Source organism: Phoenix dactylifera, unplaced genomic scaffold, assembly GCF_009389715.1.
Source record: "Phoenix dactylifera cultivar Barhee BC4 unplaced genomic scaffold, palm_55x_up_171113_PBpolish2nd_filt_p 000254F, whole genome shotgun sequence".
NCBI lineage: Eukaryota > Viridiplantae > Streptophyta > Magnoliopsida > Arecales > Arecaceae > Phoenix > Phoenix dactylifera.
In genome coordinates this window covers 444,003-466,455 of record NW_024067747.1, presented here as the reverse complement: position 1 = coordinate 466,455, position 22,453 = coordinate 444,003, and the positions used below count along the sequence as shown (strand labels likewise).

Below are 22,453 nucleotides of genomic sequence, written 5' to 3'. Positions count from 1 at the left end.
CCACTCAACTCTATGGTCAGGAAAGAAAGAGCTGCCACTGGCACTTTGCGAGATTATATTTTTAATTTTTTTGGATATATTCGTATGCACATTATATGAAGAATCTGTCAAAGAAAAAAATAATAATAAATAAATCTTTTATTTTTCATTACAAGTAAGACTAGTAAGTAAATAAACCCAAATATTCATTAAAGATTTATAACACCCACTCATTTACCAATAGTCAACACCTCTTGCATCAGGAGTTGCAGCTTGATGATATTTTTATACACCAATCCTCATAATTTAGCGTGGTGTGATAATGAATAGTGACTGGTTTTTCCATTTGTTTTGATGGTCAAGATGATGGGTTCTTTAAGAATTAGAATTACAAAATAATAGACAGTCGGAAAATTGTATATCTACATCCTACTTGCAAGAATTTATTTAGGAAAAGAACGCATGAAAATGACCATGTTAGGTTACCATCAGCATGCTAAATCCAGTTGATAATGAATGGGAACTGTCAATGGGAAATTTTTCAGAAATGACCACTTAATCACCACTGTTTGCATATTTGGATGATTTTTTTAAAAAAGAAACCAAATTTTGTTATCTTTAGACACTTTAGTCCTGTACATGATGTGCATCCAACACTCCAGAAACGTGCATTCATTACCAAGATATGTGCATCAACTGCAAAAAATATTTATTCAACTATGCTTAAACAAATGTTTAGACTATATCCATCCCCATCAGGGCCTCCAAAAATTAATCCACTTCTGCCAAAAACAAAAACCAAGAATTTACAAAAGGAAAAAAAAAATGAAGGGGCTGCACTTGCAAAATCCTCCTGAACAATATGCTCAGCCATAGCTTATTACCATGATTAAATTATTTTCTTTCAAAAACACTTATTACCTCTAGAAGCCCCCCTTGGTTTTACCAAATACTGAACCTAAGTTCACCTTCCGAGTTTCCAAGAACTTACTTCCACTGTATTCATTTACTTTAGACACCACTTACCCCTTCTTAGCACCCCTGTTAGTCACCAGTCGAGCATCCCTCATAAGTCTTGGATCTGGAGGCCTTTCCTGTACTTGGCCTATCACCAATTTATATTCACAGCCAAGCAGCAAGAAATCCACAAATTACTGACAAAAGAAACAGGTAAACATAAACAAAGAAATAGAATAGCAGGAGTTGGTGTCCATTGGAATTTACATACCAAAAGTGAGGAAAGAAGAAAATAAAGGGGATTTTAAACGAAGAATTCTAGTAAACCCTCAGCCTTTAATCTCCTTTCCCTGCTTCTCAGACAGAAAGAAAGAAAGAAAGAAAGAAACCTAGTTCATAGGAAGCATACGCAAAAGGAAACTATTCTCTGCATATAAATGCTACAGTATAACAGTTTACAGATACAAAGATGCTCTATCTCCCTATTTTTACAACAATAAGGGCATGATCATGGGAGTCATTCTGGGTGTTTAATTTAGTACAGAAGAGGGAAAGATGAGCTGAGCTGTGGCTTAATCAGGAAACACCAAGTTCCGTGGGTGTTGCACAAGGTGCAAGAGAATTTGCTGGCAGATTGATTCCCCCTCCTCTTACAGAAAGTGTGGGGCCCCTGTGTGAGCTTGCTCTGCTTACAAGGTTTGAATCAAGGAACACAACAATGACGGTTATATCATCATGGAAATGCCGACGGACCCCGCGATCAATCTTATTGAGATCGGAGTACCTCATCTCTCTTTTCTTGGCCGCTTCTTGAAGTGCAGCTTTCACAAGCCTGCGAGCACTTCCCTGCAGGAATTCATGGAACATAAGTGATTCATAATGTGTACAGAGTGCACCCAAGTGGTCCTTGATATACAACCTACGGTAGAATTGTCTTAAAAACAAGCATCCCTAGCAAACATTGTAGCTTGAGAAGAACTGCATTACAGCATCTCAACCTATATAAACACAATCACTAGACCAACAATCATCCTCTGCATTTCAAGTTGTCTACAGCTTGCAATCCGTGCCTTGGATAATGCAACCACTTGGCCCTCATTTCCACCACAAAGAACATCCCTTGATGCTTTCAGACAGAAGAAAGGCACGAGAATTTTTGATGTGGCAATGACACCTCAAAATGCAAAACTAGAAAGGAGGAGAAAATGAAAACGTCTAGAGCATAGCATCCGACCTTAAATCACATCCGACAATCTCTTAATCAAGCAGTCATACGCTAGAATTCTTTCCATCATTGTTGTTGCAGGGCCTATAGAAGGCCATGCAAAAATTCATGATTAGCTAAAAATGCATTAATAAGTATTCCATCAAAAACATATTGTCCATGTCCTGTCCTTAAATTGTGTTCAGGGATGAAAGGTTCCCGTTTCTGGTATCATATCATTCAAGCTCTTAAACTAAGTTCTTGCACGCCTCGAAAACCATCCACGCACCACCGATGAATCCTTGTCGTATCTCTAGAATCAAAGTCAATAGACAGAATACCCAACAAGGTAAACCCATAACCAACAGTCTTTGCCCCTCATATTAGGTCTTGTTTTTATGATCCCTGTTTTGGATTAAATCAACAGTTGACACAATCTTTCCCTGAGCCATTTCCAATCTCCATGTTTTATAACATGATCATGCAAGCCCAAGCAGTTTTCTTTCCCCTGCATTATGCTAGTGTAAACTCCTGAGCTTCATTTGGTGATCAACTGATACCTAACTCCTTCCAAGCTGCAAGACACACTCGACTAGAATTTCCATCTCTGCAATTCTAATTTTACATGCCTATGCGCCGCTTGTTGATCAATAATCTTAGCCATACAGCATGGTGGGTCTTATCCAAACTAACAAAATTTTCATCCAGCCCTCCTTGCGATAAACAAAATATACTCCAGACTTGAATTCTATGGTTTACTGAAAAGACTGTACAAGTAATATTAATTTTTTACTTGGAAAAGGATGCCAGTATGTTGGAAAATCAAAAACATTAATCCTATTATAATTCAGTGGATTAATATAGTTCAACTAGGGCCTCACCCAAATCATGTCCACAAAGTACAGCAGCACATAGTTTGAGCCAACTTCATCTATTCCTACAAAATTAATATTTTTCTATTGAAAAGCCAAAATCTAGAAAGAAAACTTACACTGCGGGGATTGTTATGAACAATGTCAACTGCTCCTTGGTTGCTAAGGTGCTCCCAGAGTCCATCAGATGCAAATATGAGAAACTGGTCTTGTGGTTGCAATGGTTGCACAGAAATTGATGGTTCTGAACTAAGTATTGGGTTTTTGAAGGGCTCACGAAGGCGAAATTTTACGTACAATGGTTCTCGGTTAAACTCTGCCTTTTTCAGGTATACATCGCCAATTGACCTGCTAACCTGCAATACAGGGTTGTACACTCTTGAGCAATAATGCAATAAGTTTATTGCAGGACGGAAAGAGAAAATGGAACTTAAGTCAAGCCACCTGCCAACCATATTTCCATCATAATGAACATCAAGCTACAGTGTTCATGGATGGCTGGTGCTATATTATATAACATTCTTCTTGACAAAGATGCATCAAATATTTACTTGGGAAAAATAAAAAAGAATATATCACCAAGTGGGGATAACCAGAGCATTAAAGACTCTGGTATTTGTATTGTATTATTATTCTGTTCTGAAAGGTATGTTGGATTTGATTCGAATACCAAACAGTGGCAAAGCCCCTGACTACAAGCTGTTGTATGAGCCCAAAATCAAAACAGAAATATACTAACAGAAGCTTAGAAAACAGGAAAATATTATCAGTAACTAATATAAACATATTTGCATATCTTTATACTGAAAAAGGTTTGGATGCAACCATGCCTGGAATTGGACCTTGTCCTGACCTTTTATATATATATCCCAAGCACAAGCATCTCCTGTCTCGCATATTTCTTATATGTGAGTAGACACATGTATTTTAACAGGAAATAAAGTAGGGTTTGCTTCTCTTATGTTTTCCTCAGGAATCTATCCTCAGCGTCTTTTATTTGAATTGAAAAAAGAAAGAATAAGAATAGGAGGGACCTTTCAACAACAAATAGGCACAGCTAGTTGGGAAAGCAATAGATTCAGACTGAAATAAAACATGCTCCAAGAACTTTGTCAGAGGTAAGATCAGCATTATGTGCTCTGATTATGGGTTGTAGACTCATTGAATTCAACCACTCGCACTACCACTTTGGTGCCCTTGAGCCAGAAAACACATAGCAATAAATCAAATGACACTTTCAAATCTATCTTCATTATATAACTCAAAATTAGCCTACTGCAGGAAGCAGAAATTCCATTGCACATTTCTGTTTGGGAGCAAAAACTTAGCGACAACATTTAAAAAAATTATTAGCTTATTTGACAAGAGCTAGATGATTAGCTTCTAAATGAACCTATCTTCAATGGGTGCAGAGTGGAAAACACTGAACTGAAACTAGTAGATGTAGTTCCAATGAAAATACACATAATAATCATGTGTCATTATAGAATCCAAAAGGGGGAAAAAAATCTCTTCGGATGGTGTAGGACTAGAGCACATTGTATGAAACATTTTTTTATTAAATATCAGTGAATTATGGATGAACCACAATACTTAGAAAACCTAATGCAAAAAAGGCAATCAAACAGTTGGCGAAATGACATGTCTAGTAACTCATTGAGAAGAATCAGTATGGGAAATCAGGATCCTGTTTATTAGTAATCGGAGGAAGAGGAGTAGGCAAAAGGGCAGGAAATCCGCATCAAGAATAAGGGAAAAAATGCATCACAGTTTTTCTTTTTCATTTATTTCCTCCAAATGGATGTAATGCCACAAAGGGCTCTATGATCCTTTAAATCAGCTGCAACCAAAACCAATTCGTTGCAATCTAAAAATATTACCAATACCAAGAATTCTTTAGCTTAATGCAAATCTTGAGCAGATCATCCAAATGATGTAACACCATACAATATTAATCTTGACCGTTTCAAATGTTTTAAGGGGGGAATGAACAATTATGCCTAGCTTCTCTCATTTTTATTAGAAGATAAACTGTTTAAGATTTGAATCCTTTGGAAAGGATCTACAGCTAGAAAACTTGGACTCCTGTCAGTGATTATGACAACATAGTGTAAGCTAATGGACGGGGAGCAATCAAAATTCCCTTTGAAGATATTGAAACTTTCGCCATTACAACCTGCTTTCAAGTCAAAAATCAACCACTCCAAAAAGACATTAAGAAAAGAAAAATCTATTCAGGAGCATAACTTGCTAAGAATCTGTTAAAATAAATATGACATGCATGTCAATTACAACTGTTACTGCGTTGCCATCCTTAAGATATCCTAGATGACACATTCAACTCAATAAAAAAAACTGCGAGGTAGTCAAGGCGAAGCAGGTCTAAGAAAAATGCTCATAAAGGCAGTAAACAAGTTATAAACCACCCAACATCCATAATTGTGAAATAAATGTATCGTCAGATATTGATAAACACTGAAACATTGTTGCACCAATAAAGTCACATCATATGCACACATAGACATATGCATACATGCATAGACAAACAATTCTTACAACAAGAATGATTCAAAGAAATTAGAAAAGCATGTAGCTAGAAAAGATTAAAAAATACAGTTGCCGTGTGGGCATGGCACTATATGTTTGATTAAGATTGACAAACAATGGTTGGTTTAGACTTTAGAGACTGTTGAATGAGTGTAGGACTATACATATTCTTAACCTTTAATTTGGCAGCATAACATGTTGAATTTCTTTGATCTTCCATAACATAAAAATTATCAGTCTTCTTTAGTGTTATTAAAATTTTAAAAATATTCATTTGGGAAAACTCAAAAAAGAAATGAAAGAAGTTGGAGTCGAAAAGTAGCAATAAATGTCAATAATTATTAACCTACATGATGATTTGTACATGGCAAGTAGCAAATCCTTTAAAAGGGCATTTGTGTGTGATCCTGTGGTTACATGAAATTTTAGAGCAGGTCAGAGGGTTTGAGAAACAACTTTAGAGAAACTGCATGTACGATTCTAAAGATCCTGATGAGCTTGCATACAAAAGAAAACCAGATAAGAATAACTGGCTAAAGCTTTTTTACAGTAAGAACTTATTTGTTTAGCTATTGTAGATTATGTATAATGTACGAGAGGTATTCACATGATAAGCACCTGGATGAGGCCCTTCACACGCCAAACATTGTGCTTCAAAACAACTATCTGTGAATCCTCTGGGTGCAATGAATGCAACTCTTGTCTCACAGACTCAATACCTGCATTGTGCTCTGTTGACAACTGGACAGCCAAAACCTCTCCAGTTGCTTTGACAAGTCTCCCTAAAACTACACGAGAGTCTCCAAGATTGGCTATATATAGCATACCACCACAGATAACACCAACCAGACAGCATGAGCCAACAGCAGCAATTTGAGGTTTCATAGGCCATTGTTTGGTGACTAGAGAGATAAAACCCTCTTCTGTTGCCTGATACGCCTTCTTTATTACATCAGCAGACATTGACTGCTGCTCAGATGTAAACCCTGCCAGGCAGAGCCTCGATTGTCACATAAGGTATTAATCAAAACAACTCTTACTGTAATTGAAAGGACATATTTAACATTAATAGTTGGTGATCAAACAACAGGCATGCATGTGCAATTAGGAATTCACTTCAAGCAGAAAAGTCGCATGTACCACAAACTTTGGCCTAACGCAAGGACGAAGAAAATCGAGATATGATGAGGAATTAGCCAAGTCCATGTTTATAACATATATCCAGATATTACTGAATATGTGAAATGGTGTGAAAAGAAGTTTTATTGCTGCTCAGATAAGTTTCAAAGACCAGAAGGATCAAGTACAATACAAAAATCCACAAGAATAAAATTGATGATCATAATGTTTTCTTTTTCGTTTTTTCCCCTCTTTGAACTTGAGGGGAGGCAGACTCAGAGCCCCTCCTTTTATTATAGCAAAGGTGGGACTCAAACCCAGGCTGCTGGTGCCAACCCCAATGACTTCACCAACTCTGCCACTGACAAATAATCATAGTCTTCATATTTAGTCAAGATAGCAGATATAATTAAGTTCGACAGAGATACTAAGCCGATGGAAAAGTAAACACCATTACAAACTAAAACTCCATGGTTATAGGACAAAGGTGGTATGCAAAATAAGGAAAAAAAACACATTCAATTGATGAAATAAGCTTTGCACAACAAGCATGTATAAAGATCTTTGGACTCACAAATCATACAACAAGAGAATTAACCAGCAGTATTAAATACTAGCGAAATAATTAAGTCTTCCTTGTACAGCATAAGGGCCATCCAAATATGCAATACAATGATTTCAGTAGCTATTTCATGATAAACACAGAAAAAGACCAAGTCATCAAGTTTCAAAAGCACTTACAAGGGCTAAGCATGAAATTCTGGTTCAGTACTTACTCTGAAGATGGTGGAAAAGATTATCATTGATAAAACGGGATGTTTCCGGGCCACCATGACCATCATAGATCCCAACAAAGGTCCCATACGGGCCGGACTCGAGTAAGCTCAATGGGCCCGACTCGATCTGGCTCTGGTCCTCAAGCAAGCTGTTTGCTTGGACCACGGCCATGGAGAATTCTCCATTCATGTGCTGCCCACTGTCCTTGTACCAAAGAAGCCCATCCTGCCGGCCAACAGTGTCGGAGCCTGTATGGGCATACGGGACTGACGACGGCCGCCAGCAGGCCTTCAGAAAGTTCATCAACTCCGCTATCATCCCTCATCTCACCCAGGCCTGCCTCTGAGTTCTCGACATCTATCTCAAAACCAAATGATGATATCCGAAGTACAGAGACTCCAAGCTCCCTTTTTTCCCCTAATCTGTATCGAAATAAAGTAAACAAATCACATCATCAATTACATACAATATAATTATGAGCAACAACAACAAAAACAACAGCCGAAGCGGCTTAAGTTACTGTTGAGGACAGCTTCCAGAGAGAAACAACATAACAACCCCAACTTGCCATCATTGATTTGAGGAAGTTCAAAGGTTTTTTTTTTTTAATGAAGACTGGGTAAAATCGCAATCTTTGTCCTCTTTCGTTCACAGTTCAAAAAAGGATGAAACCCATGCAACTGGACATATAATAGATCACAAAAATCCACGACACGAGACTAAATATTTATACTTCTCTCGGTTACCTCGCATGCGAATCCAAGTCCTGAGGGGAAAACCAAGGACCATCTCTCCCTCTTCTCCGTAAAAGGCCTTTCCACTCCGCAGCTTCGAATCAGATGGAACCGAAACACAACATCACAAACACACTTCCCTTCTCATCCACCGATGCGAAAACCCCCAAACAACCGCAGATCGGAAAGCGCCCCAAAAAGCCATGCGATCTCCGCAATCTTCACCTAATGAACGCATCTGTCCGCCAATTCAAACAATCCCAAGCTCTCAGCTTTGGAACAAAAACTCAAACAAAACCCTCTTCTCTCCATGATTGCAAGAAACAATGAGGAAATCCACCATAAAAAACCCCAAATCCGACACATTAGACACAGAGAGCAGGAAAAAACCCACCTTTGGCTCGGAATCGGCTCCAATACCCCCCAATCGATCGCTCCGGTGCAGAAGCGGCCTCAGATCTAGCGACGACGCGAGAGAGGGGAAAGGGTTTTGGGTTCCGTCTAGATTTCCCTCACCCGATTCGGGCGACGCGACGACGCTTCTCTCTCTCCCTCTGCCTCACTCTGCGGGTTGGAGACAAAAGCCCATAAAAAATCAACAATGGAGAGCCCAAGGCCAGCGAGGCAGAGGCGCAGCTCTGGGCTCCACCACCATGCCCCAAGAGAGCTGGGATGGGAGCAGTATTTAGGGAAGAGGAGGAGGGAGAGATTGGGAATAAAGTTGTGAGTGATGGGGCCATTCCCGGCATTCGATACGCTTCCCTCTTTGACATTCTCAAGCTTTTACTGCAATCAACGGCCCGTTCAAGAAAACCCCATCCCATATCGCCCGTCTTCTGCGATTCTGGACGTACAAAAATTTTCTGACGCACGCATCAAAGAAAATCAAAGGAATTGTACTTCATTTATTTGCCACAAGCTATATTAGAACAAGACTTATATTATTAATAAAGTACATCCATCTTATAAATTAAAAAATAAAATACAAAAATTCAAGTCACACGCCTCCCTTCCTGGAAAACTTTATAAAGTTTTTTTAAAAAATATTTAAATAACTAATTAGCTAGGTATGCACCACCCAATCATAAACCATATATTAATAGATACCATATTTTAAAAACTTGTGTATCGATTCATCACTAAGTCGTTGTCGAGTATATATCAAAAAAATTTATAGTATGTATTAAAAAATTAATGAGTATGTATCATTCAGTCATATTTATATATCAATGAATATGATAATTTAAAAACTATGTATCGATTTGCCTAAACATGTGTATTGCATCATTAGGTAACTATTATTCAAGATATATATCATCTAATTGTATATTATGTATCGGTGAATGCTATATTTTATGAATTATATATCGATTTATTTAGAGATATATATCGGATTATTGTTGTGTATATATCAACGAAGTTTTAGAGTATATATCAGCAAATCGTTAAATATATATTAGCCTCAACTTTATATTATATGACACCAATTTCAGTTTTTGAAAAAAAATATAAAATTTTTGCAATCCTCAAAATAACTGCCAATTTCATTTGAGTCAAAAATACTACGGGATGAAAGGAGGGAAATTTTATCGGTGGGCGTAGAGAGGATTTTTTTTTTTTTTTGTTGAAATGGAAATATCATACCAAACGTCAGCATAGAGTGGGTTGACAAGAAAGAAAGAAAAAAAAATGGACAGTGTCAACTTTACACATGCGCATATTAATTTCTTTTATTTTTTAAAGTTACGAAACATGTGGATTCTGTCGTCCAGAGAAATTCCGTCCCAATAACGTTCTTAGATTTCCGCATTAAGATGCGTATTAATATAGAAAATATGGTAAAAATATTTAGTCTGCTCCACTAGATTTTTGTCTGATGGGGTTACACCGGCGGATATTTGTTCGGTTTGGACCCTACCAGACCACCGAGCATTGCACACGTGTATCAATCAATCAACGTAGCAATAAAGTCTTGCGTGCTGCTCGTGCACTTCCGGGGACCAGTAGAAGTATTTGACCAATGAGGTTGTAAGACTTTGGCTTTGACTGGTTCGTTGATGAACTGATATTTGGTTGGGAGCTCATTCGCAAGTGAGCAGCTCAATTTGGATTTGTTTATTAGTTGGATCCAGCGAAGGCATGGCAAGATCTTGACTAGACTTACGCAGGTCGATCCACGTGTTATGGTTGAAGTCACCCATTTGGACCTTAGCTTGTGAAACAATAGCTTGCCAAGAATCACATGCACTCTTTCATCGCCATTGGTGGCATGAGAAGATAGTTTTAGATAGCGGATGCTGGTTTCAAATTATGTTGCATCATGAAGTTATAAGGCTGGAACTTGGAAGATTTGATAGCAATAATTCGATATAAACATTTATATATGTCATCATAAATTACGTACATTTTTAATAAAAAATGTTATGCTAGAATCCTAAGTGCAATTGAATAGGATGGAGATCGGAAGCTAATGACTTGGATTCAAAGCTCACCTTCACCATAATTCATCTTTTAAGCTTTAGTTCAAGCTTGAACTTAGCATGGTTTAAGTTTGAGTTGATTTCTAGCCCGATTTAGCATTTTCAAATTCATCAATTAGGCTTATATTTAGCTCGCTTCAAAATTAAATTTGAATCCAGCTTGAAATCGTGGTGAAGAAATCAAACTTGACGTCCTCTTTTAACCTCAAAACCAGAATCAAGCAACGCTTAATCAGATCTAGGCCCAGTCAAGCTTGATTCATATAAAATCCCATAAGTCGGATCCGCTCGAATATCATTTGTTACAATCTGAGATTTCATCCAAAAAACTAAGTCAGAAGTTATCATTTGTATTTCTTAATTTCGTGAAAGTATCTAAAATTTATCTAGTATGCAGCACTAAACATATATCTATATCCATATAGATCCTCATATATATATATATATATATATATATATATATATATATATATATATATATATATATATATATATATATATATATATATATATATATATATATAATACAAAGCAACATCATCGTTACAATCTTATTTTAATCAATAGTACCTAGCGATCCCTCAATCCCATGCATGTTTATCCTGGCATTTTATCTTGGAAAGGGACGGTAGTGTCACAATCCCTTTTTTTTTTTTGCTGACAACCTCTATTTACTAGTCAAGAAAGGGCTGCATCAGGCCGTGCCTACTACCCACTTCCACACACGAGGGGGGAAAGATAGCAAGTATTTATTTATTTAATATGTATATTAAATAAAGAAACATTAAATAAATATAATATATATACAATACATGTCAGATCCGTAACAATCTATTTATTAAGTATTGCAAAATGGTAACCAATGCTTGGTCCACCATTCTAGAGATTCAAGCTATCATATTGACTTTGTTTTTTCTGTGTCAGATCTTATAAGAGCCATCTGTTTTTCCTTTTTTTTCACATTGTCGTGCAAGTACGTTCGCAAACTTAACAGCCAAATGCACGCAAGATTGCTAAGGAAGCTGAGAGAGAATTCAACGACCCAGCTAAAATCCAAGCCATTCAAAAAAATCCCCCCAGGCACAAACTTGAAAGACAAATTGTGCATCAAACTAACACTAATCACCTTATCATAAATTTAATCTATTCAACCCGTAAAGTACACGTTTAACCTAAAAACATCAGCTACAATTCAAGGTGGAATATCTTCTATGAAAAATTATTAGGTGGATCAGATCCAGCAGACCAATTCAAAGCTCGAGACTAATTTATAGTAGATAAGCTGCAAGAGAGTAATGTCCCCACGTGCGGCGAATAAGTGGATGAATTCTCATCTAATAATTTCTATGATGAAGACCACCAGGTTGACATTGGGAAGCACACATCAAATATCTGATTTGTTTTTTAGGTTCCATTTCGGAGTTTGCAGGACCTTTTTATTTTAGGTGTATTAAATTAACGTCAGCATGGCTAAAACGGTGAATTGGTTGGACTCAAGCCTGGCCCATATGTTGTTGGGCCCAATTTTGTTTTAGAAGACACAATTGCATGTTCTGAAATTTGGGTTGATTGGGTTCAAATTGGATCTAATGTGGAGCACCCGAGTCTATGCCTGGTTACATAGGGACATTAAAATTTATGTTTTGTTACAAATCTTTCTATGTTTAGTGGTTGATTTGATCAGAGCTATGATGAATTGGCAACTAACTCTGATGGTAATATGTCGGTGGATGGTGTATCTGGAGGTATTGGTTTTGTCATCCGAGATCATTTCGGCAGACTTATTTTAGCTGAAGGTCGACGCACACCTGGTCTCACAGCCCTTGGGATAGAGCTTCGGGCAGCATGGGAGGGGATTTCTTATGTTAGGAGGGTGTTGGCTGCAGAGTGTGTGCACCTTGAGGGTGACTCATCGATCGTGATTGATTGGATTCGAGGAGTGGACAAGTACGGTGATGACCATCCTCTCATTCGAGAATGCTGCAGTCTGGTCCAAGAGTTCAGGGAGGTTCAGATATCACATGTGTTCAGGGAGGCGAACAGTGCTGCAGACTGGGTCACCTCTTTCGTCGCCCGACATTTCAGAAAGTTTTTGCGGACATCGGCGGGGGGGCATACCCCAACCCTTGTACTTTTTTACTTTCTCTTAATTTGGCAGGATGTACTTACGTTAGAGCTACATGATTTGCCGTTTTTTATCAAAAAAAAAAAGAAAAGAAAAAGAAACTAGGGTTATCAATGGACTCGTGTGGGTCGAGCCACACCTGTGCAGGTTTAAGTCAGGTTGTGTCTCTGTGGATTGGAATCTGATGGACCTTGACGGGCTGCACACTAACACGCGTGAGCCCAATCTAGGTTATACTGGTATTTGGTCTCGTATTCATGGTTAGCCTCAGACTAGAAATAAGATGACTGTGTTTTGAGTCTTGAGCATATCAGCTATACCTACAACTTCGATATTCACTTACAAAGGTAGAGAAGGAGCTAGGTGATGGATTAGCTCACCGATACCTGCATTTTTCTTGCGCTCATTTATGCATGCCATTGATCCAATTTGTAGCAACTTGGAGCATAATTCCTTGGGATCATTTTAAGTTGAAGATGTAGTAACTAACTATAATTTTTGACAAGGTGTTCTCTTGTCCATTTATTGTGGTTAATTGGAAGCTTAACTTTAAGAAGGCATGGCCTAGATCGATAAGATCATTGAGATGAACGCAAAACACAGGCTGAGGATGGAGCCGATGGGCATGATCTAAGGGGCCGCACTGCATTGGACTATGAAATGGTTCAATGAAGCTGAAGAGTTCCTCTAGTCCAGAAGGCTAAGATATATTAAGCCCGACTCCGGGCTAACTTGTTTGACCTTGCCAGCAAATTTTCATGAAAGTAGAAGAAGTTCCTGGGGCCTGGACTGGCTTCAGGGACCTGGGAGCCTTTGCCAGGCTCTCTATAGGCTCAGCTATCATGATGTGGTAACTGACCTTCATAGCCTTTGCTCTTATGATTACATTAAATTTCATCCAGTGCTTAATTAACTTCTCTGATTTGTATTGTTGTTGTATGAATTCATTCATGACGACCTTCCTGAAGCCTTGAGTACTGGTTCTATATGTTCCTCATCTTGTTGGTAGGCCAACTGAAGGACGCCGAAGTTGCAGTGGCTGCTGTATCAATCTGGCAAGCTCTTTAAGGATTCATCCCTGTTTTCTCTTTACTAAGGAATGAGAATTCCCATGACTTAATCTTCATCAATTTTCCTCTGGCAGTGACAACTTATTTGGGGTGGGTGCTCATGGTGTTCTTGGGTTTTAATGCTGCAATCAGGTGACCATGCTTTTCTTTGGCCCTGCCAGCACTCGGCACGGATGGAATCTAAGATTAGTTGTTAAGTTCATTACAGTGATCTGTTTGAGGGGCTAAGCATGATATATTCTCTGTCAGTGTGAGGATATCGAATGAGCTTGGAGCTGGGAGGCCAAGGGCAGCCAAGTTTTCAATACTTGTGGTGGTCATGTCCTCAGTCTTTCTGGGTCTCTTCTTCTTTACCCTTGTCTTGGCACTGAAGGATGTCTATAAGTTTCCCTTTACTAACATTCCTAAAGTCATCCATGTCGTCGCCGATCTTGCTGTGGACTTCGCTTTCACGCTCCTCCTCAACAGTGTTCAGCCAGTTCTTACAGGTCAGACCATTTCATAGTCGGTAGTTTCACTAGCATAAACTCAGGCACCATTGGAAGTAGGTAATTGCAAGCTTCACAGGCCTAGAGTTTGATTTCATTAATGTGATAATGAAAGGTCCCGATCAGAGGAAAAGGAAGGCGGACGTAGAGAGATGGATGGGAACACAAGGCTAAATTGAATATAGGTCTCTCTTCGGGTGAGAGCTACCACAAAACACTAGATACTAAAACAATTCATGCAATAATAAAATACTCTCCCTCCCTACACTCTCATTTATTTCCCCCTGCCATAGCTCTTGACAACTGACGTTCCGAAAAGGCCGCATGTCCCGTCGAAGAGTTGGGGAAATTAACTCCCAGCCTCTACGTAGTGGCCGAGTGCATGGTTACTGTTCGCCTTCGTCTTCGCAACGGATCCTTCTGTTCGGTGAACTATTCCTTCTCCATCGTGGCCCGCTCTTGCACGTGCTCCCTTCCCATGCGGTGTTGCTCCTTCGTGGACGCTTCCGGTGTTGCTTCCAGCGTGGGGACGTGGGAGAAGGCCCCCAGATAGCGGGGGTTCGGTCTTCGGGTCCGTTGGGGTCGGGTACGCCCGATGCACCCATCATCCCTTCCCCCTTCAACAACAACCTTGTCCTCAAGGTTTGTTCCAGGGTATCGCTCCTTCAACAGCTTGTATTCTTCCCAGGTAGCGTCTTCTTCGGGCAAGGAACGCCACTGCACTAGGACCTCGTCAATGAGCTTTCCTCCTTTCTTAACCCATCGATAGTTTTTGATGGATGCCGGCTCCAGCACCGGATGGCCATCTTCTTGGATAGGCGGAGGATCTGTGCATGGACTTTGCCCATTTCCTATCTTCCGTTTAAGAAGAGAAACATGAAACACAGGATGGACCTTCGCGTTCTCAGGCAGCTCTAGTCGATAGGCTACTGGCCCGATGCATTCGAGGATGCGATAGGGTTCGAAGTACTTCTGGGCGAGCTTTTGGTGAGCTCGTCGGAAGATCGTTTGTTGTCTGTACGGTGGAAGTTTCAGGAATACCCAGTCTCCTACAGTGAGGGTAACTTCCCTCCTCTTTTTGTCTGCCTGCTGCTTCATTCTTTCTTGTGCCCGTTCCAGGTTGCTCTTTAGCTCCTTCAGCAGTTGGTCTCGGTTGGCTAGGGCTCGATCAACCTCTTCTACTGCAGACAGGCCTTCCATATACCTTACGATTGTGGGAGGATCTCTTCCATATAATGCCTGGAATGGGGTTGTGCCGGTGGAGGAATGGAACGTTGTGTTGTACCAGTACTCTGCCCACGCTAAATTCTGTTCCCAGTTCTTCGGATATTGGCTGCACAAACACCTGAGGTATTGTTCGACACACCGGTTGACAACCTCAGTTTGGCCGTTCGATTGAGGATGGTATGCCGTGCTCATACGGAGCGACGTTTCCTGAAGTTTGAAGAATTCTCGCCAAAAGTTACTTACGAACACCGGATCCCGATCGCTCACAATTGATCTCGGCATCCCATGCAGTCGAGCTACTTGACATACAAAGAGTTCAGCCACTCCTCGTGCTGTGTAAGGGTGGGAAAGTGGCAAGAAGTGTGCATACTTGGTGAGGCGATCGACAATAACCATTATGACGTTCTTTCCTTTGGAATATGGTAGTCCTTCGATGAAATCCATAGAGATGTCCTCCCAAACTTGGGTTGGTATCGGTAGAGGTTGGAGTAGCCCGGCTGGTACTTGAGCATCGTATTTGTGCTGTTGGCAAACAACACACTCAGCCACGAACCTTTGTATGTCCTTCTTCATGGATTCCCAGTAGAAAGCTTGTGAAACTCGTTTGAGGGTCCGAAGAGCTCCGGAGTGGCCACCGACTTTTGTGTTGTGGTATTCGGCCATTATCCGTTCACTGAGTGGTGATCTGGGGGGAATTAGAACCCGGCCTTTATAATATAAAATGCCTTCCTTGGACTGATAGTTCTTCATGCGATCAGGCGTTGCTCCCATCTGATGTCTCTTCTGCTGTAGGTAAGGATCTTCACAGCTGGCGACTCGAATCTCTTCCCATATCTCGAATAATGGTCGACTTAGACCATGGAGTGTGGCCTCTTCAGGAAGACGAGACAAAGCATCGGCAGCCGAGTTTTCTTTACCCGGTTTGTAGATGATTTCATATTCATATCCTAGTAGCTTTGCCACCCATTTCTGCTGCTCCGGCATGCTCACGCGCTGCTTCAGAAAGTATCGTAGACTCTTCTGGTCAGTGCGTATCTGAAACCTTCTTCCCAATAGGTATGGACGCCACATCCGCACAGCTTCCATGATTGCTAACATTTCCTTGGCATATGTGGACCAACCCTTTTTGATTACACTCAACGCCTTGCTCATATACGCAATGGGTCTCCCTCCTTGAGATAGCACGGCTCCCACTCCCTTCTCAGAAGCGTCGGTTTCAATCACAAAGGTCTCTGAAAAGTTGGGAATGGCTAGTACGGGAGTGGTCGTCATGGCTTGCTTGAGGTGAAGAAATGCCTGTTCAGCTTGTAGATTCCACTGAAACTGCCCCTTCCTCAGCAGACTGGTCAGTGGGGCTGCGATGAGGCCATAACTTTTGACGAACTTGCGATAATACCCTGTCAATCCGAGGAATCCCCTCAACTCCGTCACCGTCGTGGGTCGAGGCCAGTCTTGCATCGCCTGTATTTTTGTGGCATCCACCTGCACTCCCCCAGCCGAAACTAGATGACCGAGATATTCAACCTGTTGTTGTCCAAACAGACACTTGGAGGGCTGCAAGTAGAAGCGATGGTCGGAGAGGATCTTCAGAGTAATATTGAGGTGGAAAAGGTGGAGCTCCCAAGTGGTACTATATACCAGGATGTCATCAAAAAATACTAGGATGAACTTGCGCAGGTGCTCCCGGAAGATGGAGTTCATGGCTGCTTGAAACGTCGAAGGGGCGTTGCACAGCCCGAAGGGCATCACCAAATACTCGAAATGGCCATGATGTGTGCGAAATGCAGTCTTATGGACGTCTTCGGGGTGGATTCGAATTTGGTGGTATCCAGCCCGAAGATCCAGCTTTGTGAAGAAGCGAGCTCCATGTAGTTCGTCCAGCATGTCGTCGACGGTAGGGATAGGAAATCTATCCTTGATGGTCACCGCGTTGAGAGCCCTATAGTCTGTGCAGAATCGCTAGGTGCCATCCTTCTTCTTTACTAGCAGGACAGGAGATGAAAAAGGGCTATGGCTTTCCCTAACCATCCCACATTCCAGCATTTCTGCTACCTGGCGCTCAATCTCGTTTTTCTGATAGTAGGCATAACGGTAGGGACGGACATTGACAGCCGACGCTTCAGCTTGTAGGGGAATACGATGGACAAAAGACGCTCTGGCGGTAGCCCTCGGGGTTCTTGGAAGAGCGAGGAGTACCTTCTCAGTAGTCTTTGAAGATCTTGGGGCAGCTCTCTCCTTTCAGCCTCTAGGTGATGTTCCCCAGAGCCTTTAACCATGATGGCAAAAAGCTGGGCTTTCCCTTTGATCTCTCGTTGCATTTCTTGAAATTCCCTAGCTCTCGCGGTTTCTGACGGTTGCCCAATTAGTCTGCACTCCTGGCCGTCTCTCCAGAACTTCATGGTCATCTGCTTCCAGTCGCAGACCACGGGACCAAGCTCTTCTAGCCACTGTACACCAAGGACAGCGTCTAGCCCGACAAGCGGCAGTGTATAAAAGTTTACAGAGAACCTTTTTCCTTGCAGCTCGACCTCCACTGATCGGAACATCTCCCGACACTGGAGGATTTCCCCGTTTGCCACCCGAACTCCAAACTGGACGGTGGCGTCAAGGGGCAGTTGGAGTTGCTGGGCAATGCGGTCACTCACAAAGTTATGAGTTGATCCACTGTCGATGAGAATCGTCAAGGGTTGTCCCTGGATGCGTGCCGTTACTCGCATCGTCCTTGGTCCGTTCCATCCAGAGAGAGCATGTAGGGAGATAACCGGTTGCGCCTCTCCTTCAGACTGCTCCTCGCCATGAAGGTCGGCCTCGCCGCTACTTACTCCCTCCATGTCTTCCACGGGATCGGCTTCTATTAGATGAACGTGAGGAGTTTTGCACCGGTGTCCGGGTGTGAACTTCTCGTTGCACTTAAAGCATAGCCCACGTTCCCGTCGTTGTTGCATTTCTTCCCATGAGATACGTCGGATTGGCGTCGGAGCAGGAAACCGCGGTGCAGGCGTAGTCGGGTTTGGTAGTCGCAAAACCCCGGTTGCCCGCAGTGGGGTACTCCGACCAGCTCTCCGCTTCTGCTCTAGCCGCTCCTCTCGCATCCGAGCAATAGTAATGGCTTCGCGCAAGGAGTGAGGTTGCCGCATTCGTACCTCCTTGGCAATGTCTTCCTTGAGTCCTCCCACGAAGGTGCCCAGCAGCGCGTCCGGAGGCCAGCCCTGGACCCGGTTGGCCAGCTTCTCGAACTCCTGCTGGTATTCTCTCACTGTCCCGTTTTGCTGGACACGTGAAAGCTTTTCATTGAAGTTGATATATTCATTCGGCCCGAACCGAGCCAACAACTCGCGCTCGAACACCCTCCAGGTGATTACGGCTCCTTCATCTTGATACGTCCGGCGTAACCACTGCCACCAGTGGTTTGCCTCTTCATCCAAGTAAAACGAGGCCGTGGTTACTCGCTTGTTGCCCAGAACTCCTTGGGTATCGAAGTACTGTTCAGCTCGGTCGAGCCAAACAATAGGGTCGTCCCCGGTGAACCGAGGGAAGTCCATTCTGGGGTGGCGTAGACTTCCGACGGGCTCCTCTCTTCGGCCGTATCCGCCTTCTCGTGGTGATGGAGGTTGGGACGGCATTGGCTCGAAGGGAGATGGAGTCGGAGCTGAGATCTGGAGACGACGGAGGGCCTCCAACACTTCTGTGATGCGCCCATCCATGCGAGCCTCCATATTGCGTATCTCCTCCTGGATCGTACTCATCTCTGCTTCAAGGTGCTCTATCCATTCCTTGTTCGTCATCCCCAGGCTCTGATACCAGTGATAGGTCCCGATCAGAGGAAAAGGAAGGCGGACGTAGAGAGATGGATGGGAACACAAGGCTAAATTGAATATAGGTCTCTCTTCGGGTGAGAGCTACCACAAAACACTAGATACTAAAATAATTCATGCAATAATAAAATACTCCCCCTCCCTACACTCTCATTTATTTCCCCCTGCCATAGCTCTTGACAACTGACGTTCCGAAAAGGCCGCATGTCCCGTCGAAGAGTTGGGGAAATTAACTCCCAGCCTCTACGTAGTGGCCGAGTGCATGGTTACTGTTCGCCTTCGTCTTCGCAACGGATCCTTCTGTTCGGTGAACTATTCCTTCTCCATCGTGGCCCGCTCTTGCACGTGCTCCCTTCCCATGCGGTGTTGCTCCTTCGTGGACGCTTCCGGTGTTGCTTCCAGCGTGGGGACGTGGGAGAAGGCCCCCAGATAGCGGGGGTTCGGTCTTCGGGTCCGTTGGGGTCGGGTACGCCCGATGCACCCATCATAATGTTTATGCCTTTATGGTATGCATCAATTGCTCGTAGAGAGAAAAAAAAAAATCAATAATGGTTTTTTGTTGCAGGTGTAGCAGTTGGAGCAGGGTGGCAGTGGCTGGTGGCATACATCAACTTGGGATGTTACTATGTGGTGGGTATTCCATTGGGCTACCTGTTGGCAATTAAATTTGATCTAGGAGTGAAGGTACGTTCACAAACTAAAAGAATAGACTCTATGATGAAACAAACTTTCTTTTCTTCTCTTTTTCGTTCTCTTGTTAATGAGCAGGGTGGCAGTGGCTGGTGGCATACATCAACTTGGGATGTTACTATGTGGTGGGTATTCCATTGGGCTACCTATTGGCAATTAAATTTGATCTAGGAGTGAAGGTACGTTCACAAACTAAAAGAATAGACTCTATGATGAAACAAACTTTCTTTTCTTCTCTTTTTCGTTCTCTTGTTAATGCCAATAGCTGGTGATGACGAGCTTGGAATCAGGGAATGTGGGCTGGTATGCTAACTGGAGTAGGCTTGCAGACCTTGATACTAGTCACTGGAATCACACTGGGCACTAACTGGAACAAAGAGGTCTCTCTCTCTCTCTCCCTCTCTCTGTGTGTGTGTGTGTGTGTGTGTGTGTGTGTGAAGGCAAGCTTGTGCCTTAAAAATTTGGACTCTACTATGGCAGGCAAAGCATGCACACGGATAAAAAGGTGGGGAGGATCTGCGATTCAGCAAAAATAGTTAATTTGAGGTGTTCAAAGGATTTGTGATTCGATGAATTTACATGTATTTGATTTTTTTGCCTTCTTTCTTATGAGAAAGAAAAGATGCAAGTAGTTCTCTGCTTCTTTGAGAGAAATTCTATTTTGTAAGTTCTGTTTTGCACCATCATGATCCTTTGGAGTGCAATGAGCTTGCAGCTCAAGCAGTTGATTTTTTAGCAGCACTACCGAAGATTCGAATATGTCAGCCAAGATAGCAACTATTAGTTATTGTAATTGTTTTGTGAACGTAAGTTCAAAATAAATATTTCTTTTTTTTATTGCAGTACCATATTTATATTTTTGTAGAAAAAGAAAATAGCAATTAAACTTATATTTTGCAAAAACCAAATTAAAGATCAATATATATGTTGCAGAAAAACTGAAGGCTGCTAATCATGAGTAATTGGTGCAATCTCATGAGGATCGAGACTTTGTAGACTCTTTCTTAATGAAATATGATGTTACATGAATCAATTTTTTCCATCTGCCGTCGCCAAAACCCATAACAATAGCAATCGCAATGTATTGCTATCTAAAACACTACTGTGACATACCTGAACTTTTCCTGAAAATTTTCACACGTCGAGGCAAAATGACACATAAGTCAATGTCAGTCCTGGATGGTGTTCTAAAGAGAAAAACTCAGGTCACATTTGAGCTTGGCAGCCCGGGACAGTTTTTGGCCTGTTTCAATCCTGAGGTTTCCACTTTATTCTTTCAAAGCTTCTGAAAACAATGTTATAAGGGCTGTTGTTATGTTTTTATGAATCAATCTTAAATAATAACATTTCTTTGAAAAGTTTAATGAACTAAAAAAATATAATATTAATCCCACAAGTCAAAGGCCATAGAGTTGTACAGAGGTTTATATGTCTTTTAGCTGACTTCATTTTTCACCTTGCAGATTCTTAAGATTTGAAAGGATTATAAAAGATTAATGGATGTTAAGAAAAATATTACAGGAATTGTTGCTTTACATTAATTAAATCACTAGCACAGCATATATCTAACTTGTTCCATTTTTCCTGTATTGCACAGCATATATTTCTGACATTATAGTGTGACAAATTCCAGAGTTAAAAGCCAGAAGATAATCCTTATCTTCAGGAAAAGTAAGTCGTCGTTCGAAAGATCGGATCAGGACTCTAACGAGCAGAACCCTGTCACTTTTATGGCCTCTTCACATGCTGCAAGTGTTAAAAATACGAAGTGCCTACTTTGTTAAAGATACAAGTGTTTATGTCCATTAAACTAGAAATAATTCATCAAAAAATTAAACTAGAAATAAACTCATAGTCATGGTCGTATTATTATTATTTTCATCTCTCCTATCTGATGAGACTCCAAATGTCCATATTGGTCCACAATCATGGAAACTTCTTTTCTTTTTTGAAAAACATAATCATGGAAACTATTAGGTTCCAAGGACCAATCCAGACCAGCCTAATCTTATCAGGTTCACAGCTAGATTTGAATCCCACAGTTTGATCCAGTTTCTCTGGATCATAGTCATAGCACCATAGTGATAGCCTCATAGGTCATAAAATCTGAATGTGTGAATGGCTCAAAATAATGGATTCTGCATCAAGAAATGTTTGTTGACTAAGTTTGTTTACGAACGGAAGATACTTCAAAAACAAGAGACATGAACATGGACTTTTGGAAACATAGATTTACCCCAATCTAAGAAGCCCATAAAGTCAACTTCTTTTTTGTTTGGTTGTACTTTGGATTCGGATATCCCAGGGCCACCAAGTCCTACGAAGGTACAGGTGGAGAAAGGGCCACCACCCAACGAGTTCCACGGACC

General features: G+C 41.4%; 1 protein-coding gene and 1 pseudogene across 2 annotated transcripts; one reads left to right on the top strand and one right to left on the bottom strand.

Annotated features, from left to right (window-relative positions):
- Positions 1-1,164: 1,164 nt before the first annotated feature.
- Positions 1,165-8,853, bottom strand: LOC103718910 (probable protein phosphatase 2C 60). 2 transcript variants are annotated; one of them, XM_008807920.4, is made up of 6 exons: positions 8,584-8,851; positions 8,202-8,427; positions 7,455-7,877; positions 6,178-6,545; positions 3,132-3,368; positions 1,165-1,782 (listed from the first exon to the last, which is right to left on the bottom strand). In XM_008807920.4, the coding sequence occupies exons 3-6, from the start codon at positions 7,771-7,773 to the stop codon at positions 1,513-1,515; spliced, it is 1,194 nt and encodes a 397-aa protein (XP_008806142.1). In that variant the 5' UTR covers positions 7,774-7,877; positions 8,202-8,427; positions 8,584-8,851; the 3' UTR covers positions 1,165-1,512. The 2 variants fall into 2 exon arrangements, with proteins under 2 accessions (XP_008806142.1, XP_026665008.1); XM_026809207.2 differs by lacking the exon at positions 8,202-8,427 and having other exon boundaries at positions 8,584-8,853.
- Positions 8,854-13,552: 4,699 nt separating this feature from the next.
- On the top strand, positions 13,553-20,620 carry LOC103718929 (annotated as a pseudogene).
- Positions 20,621-22,453: the final 1,833 nt, after the last annotated feature.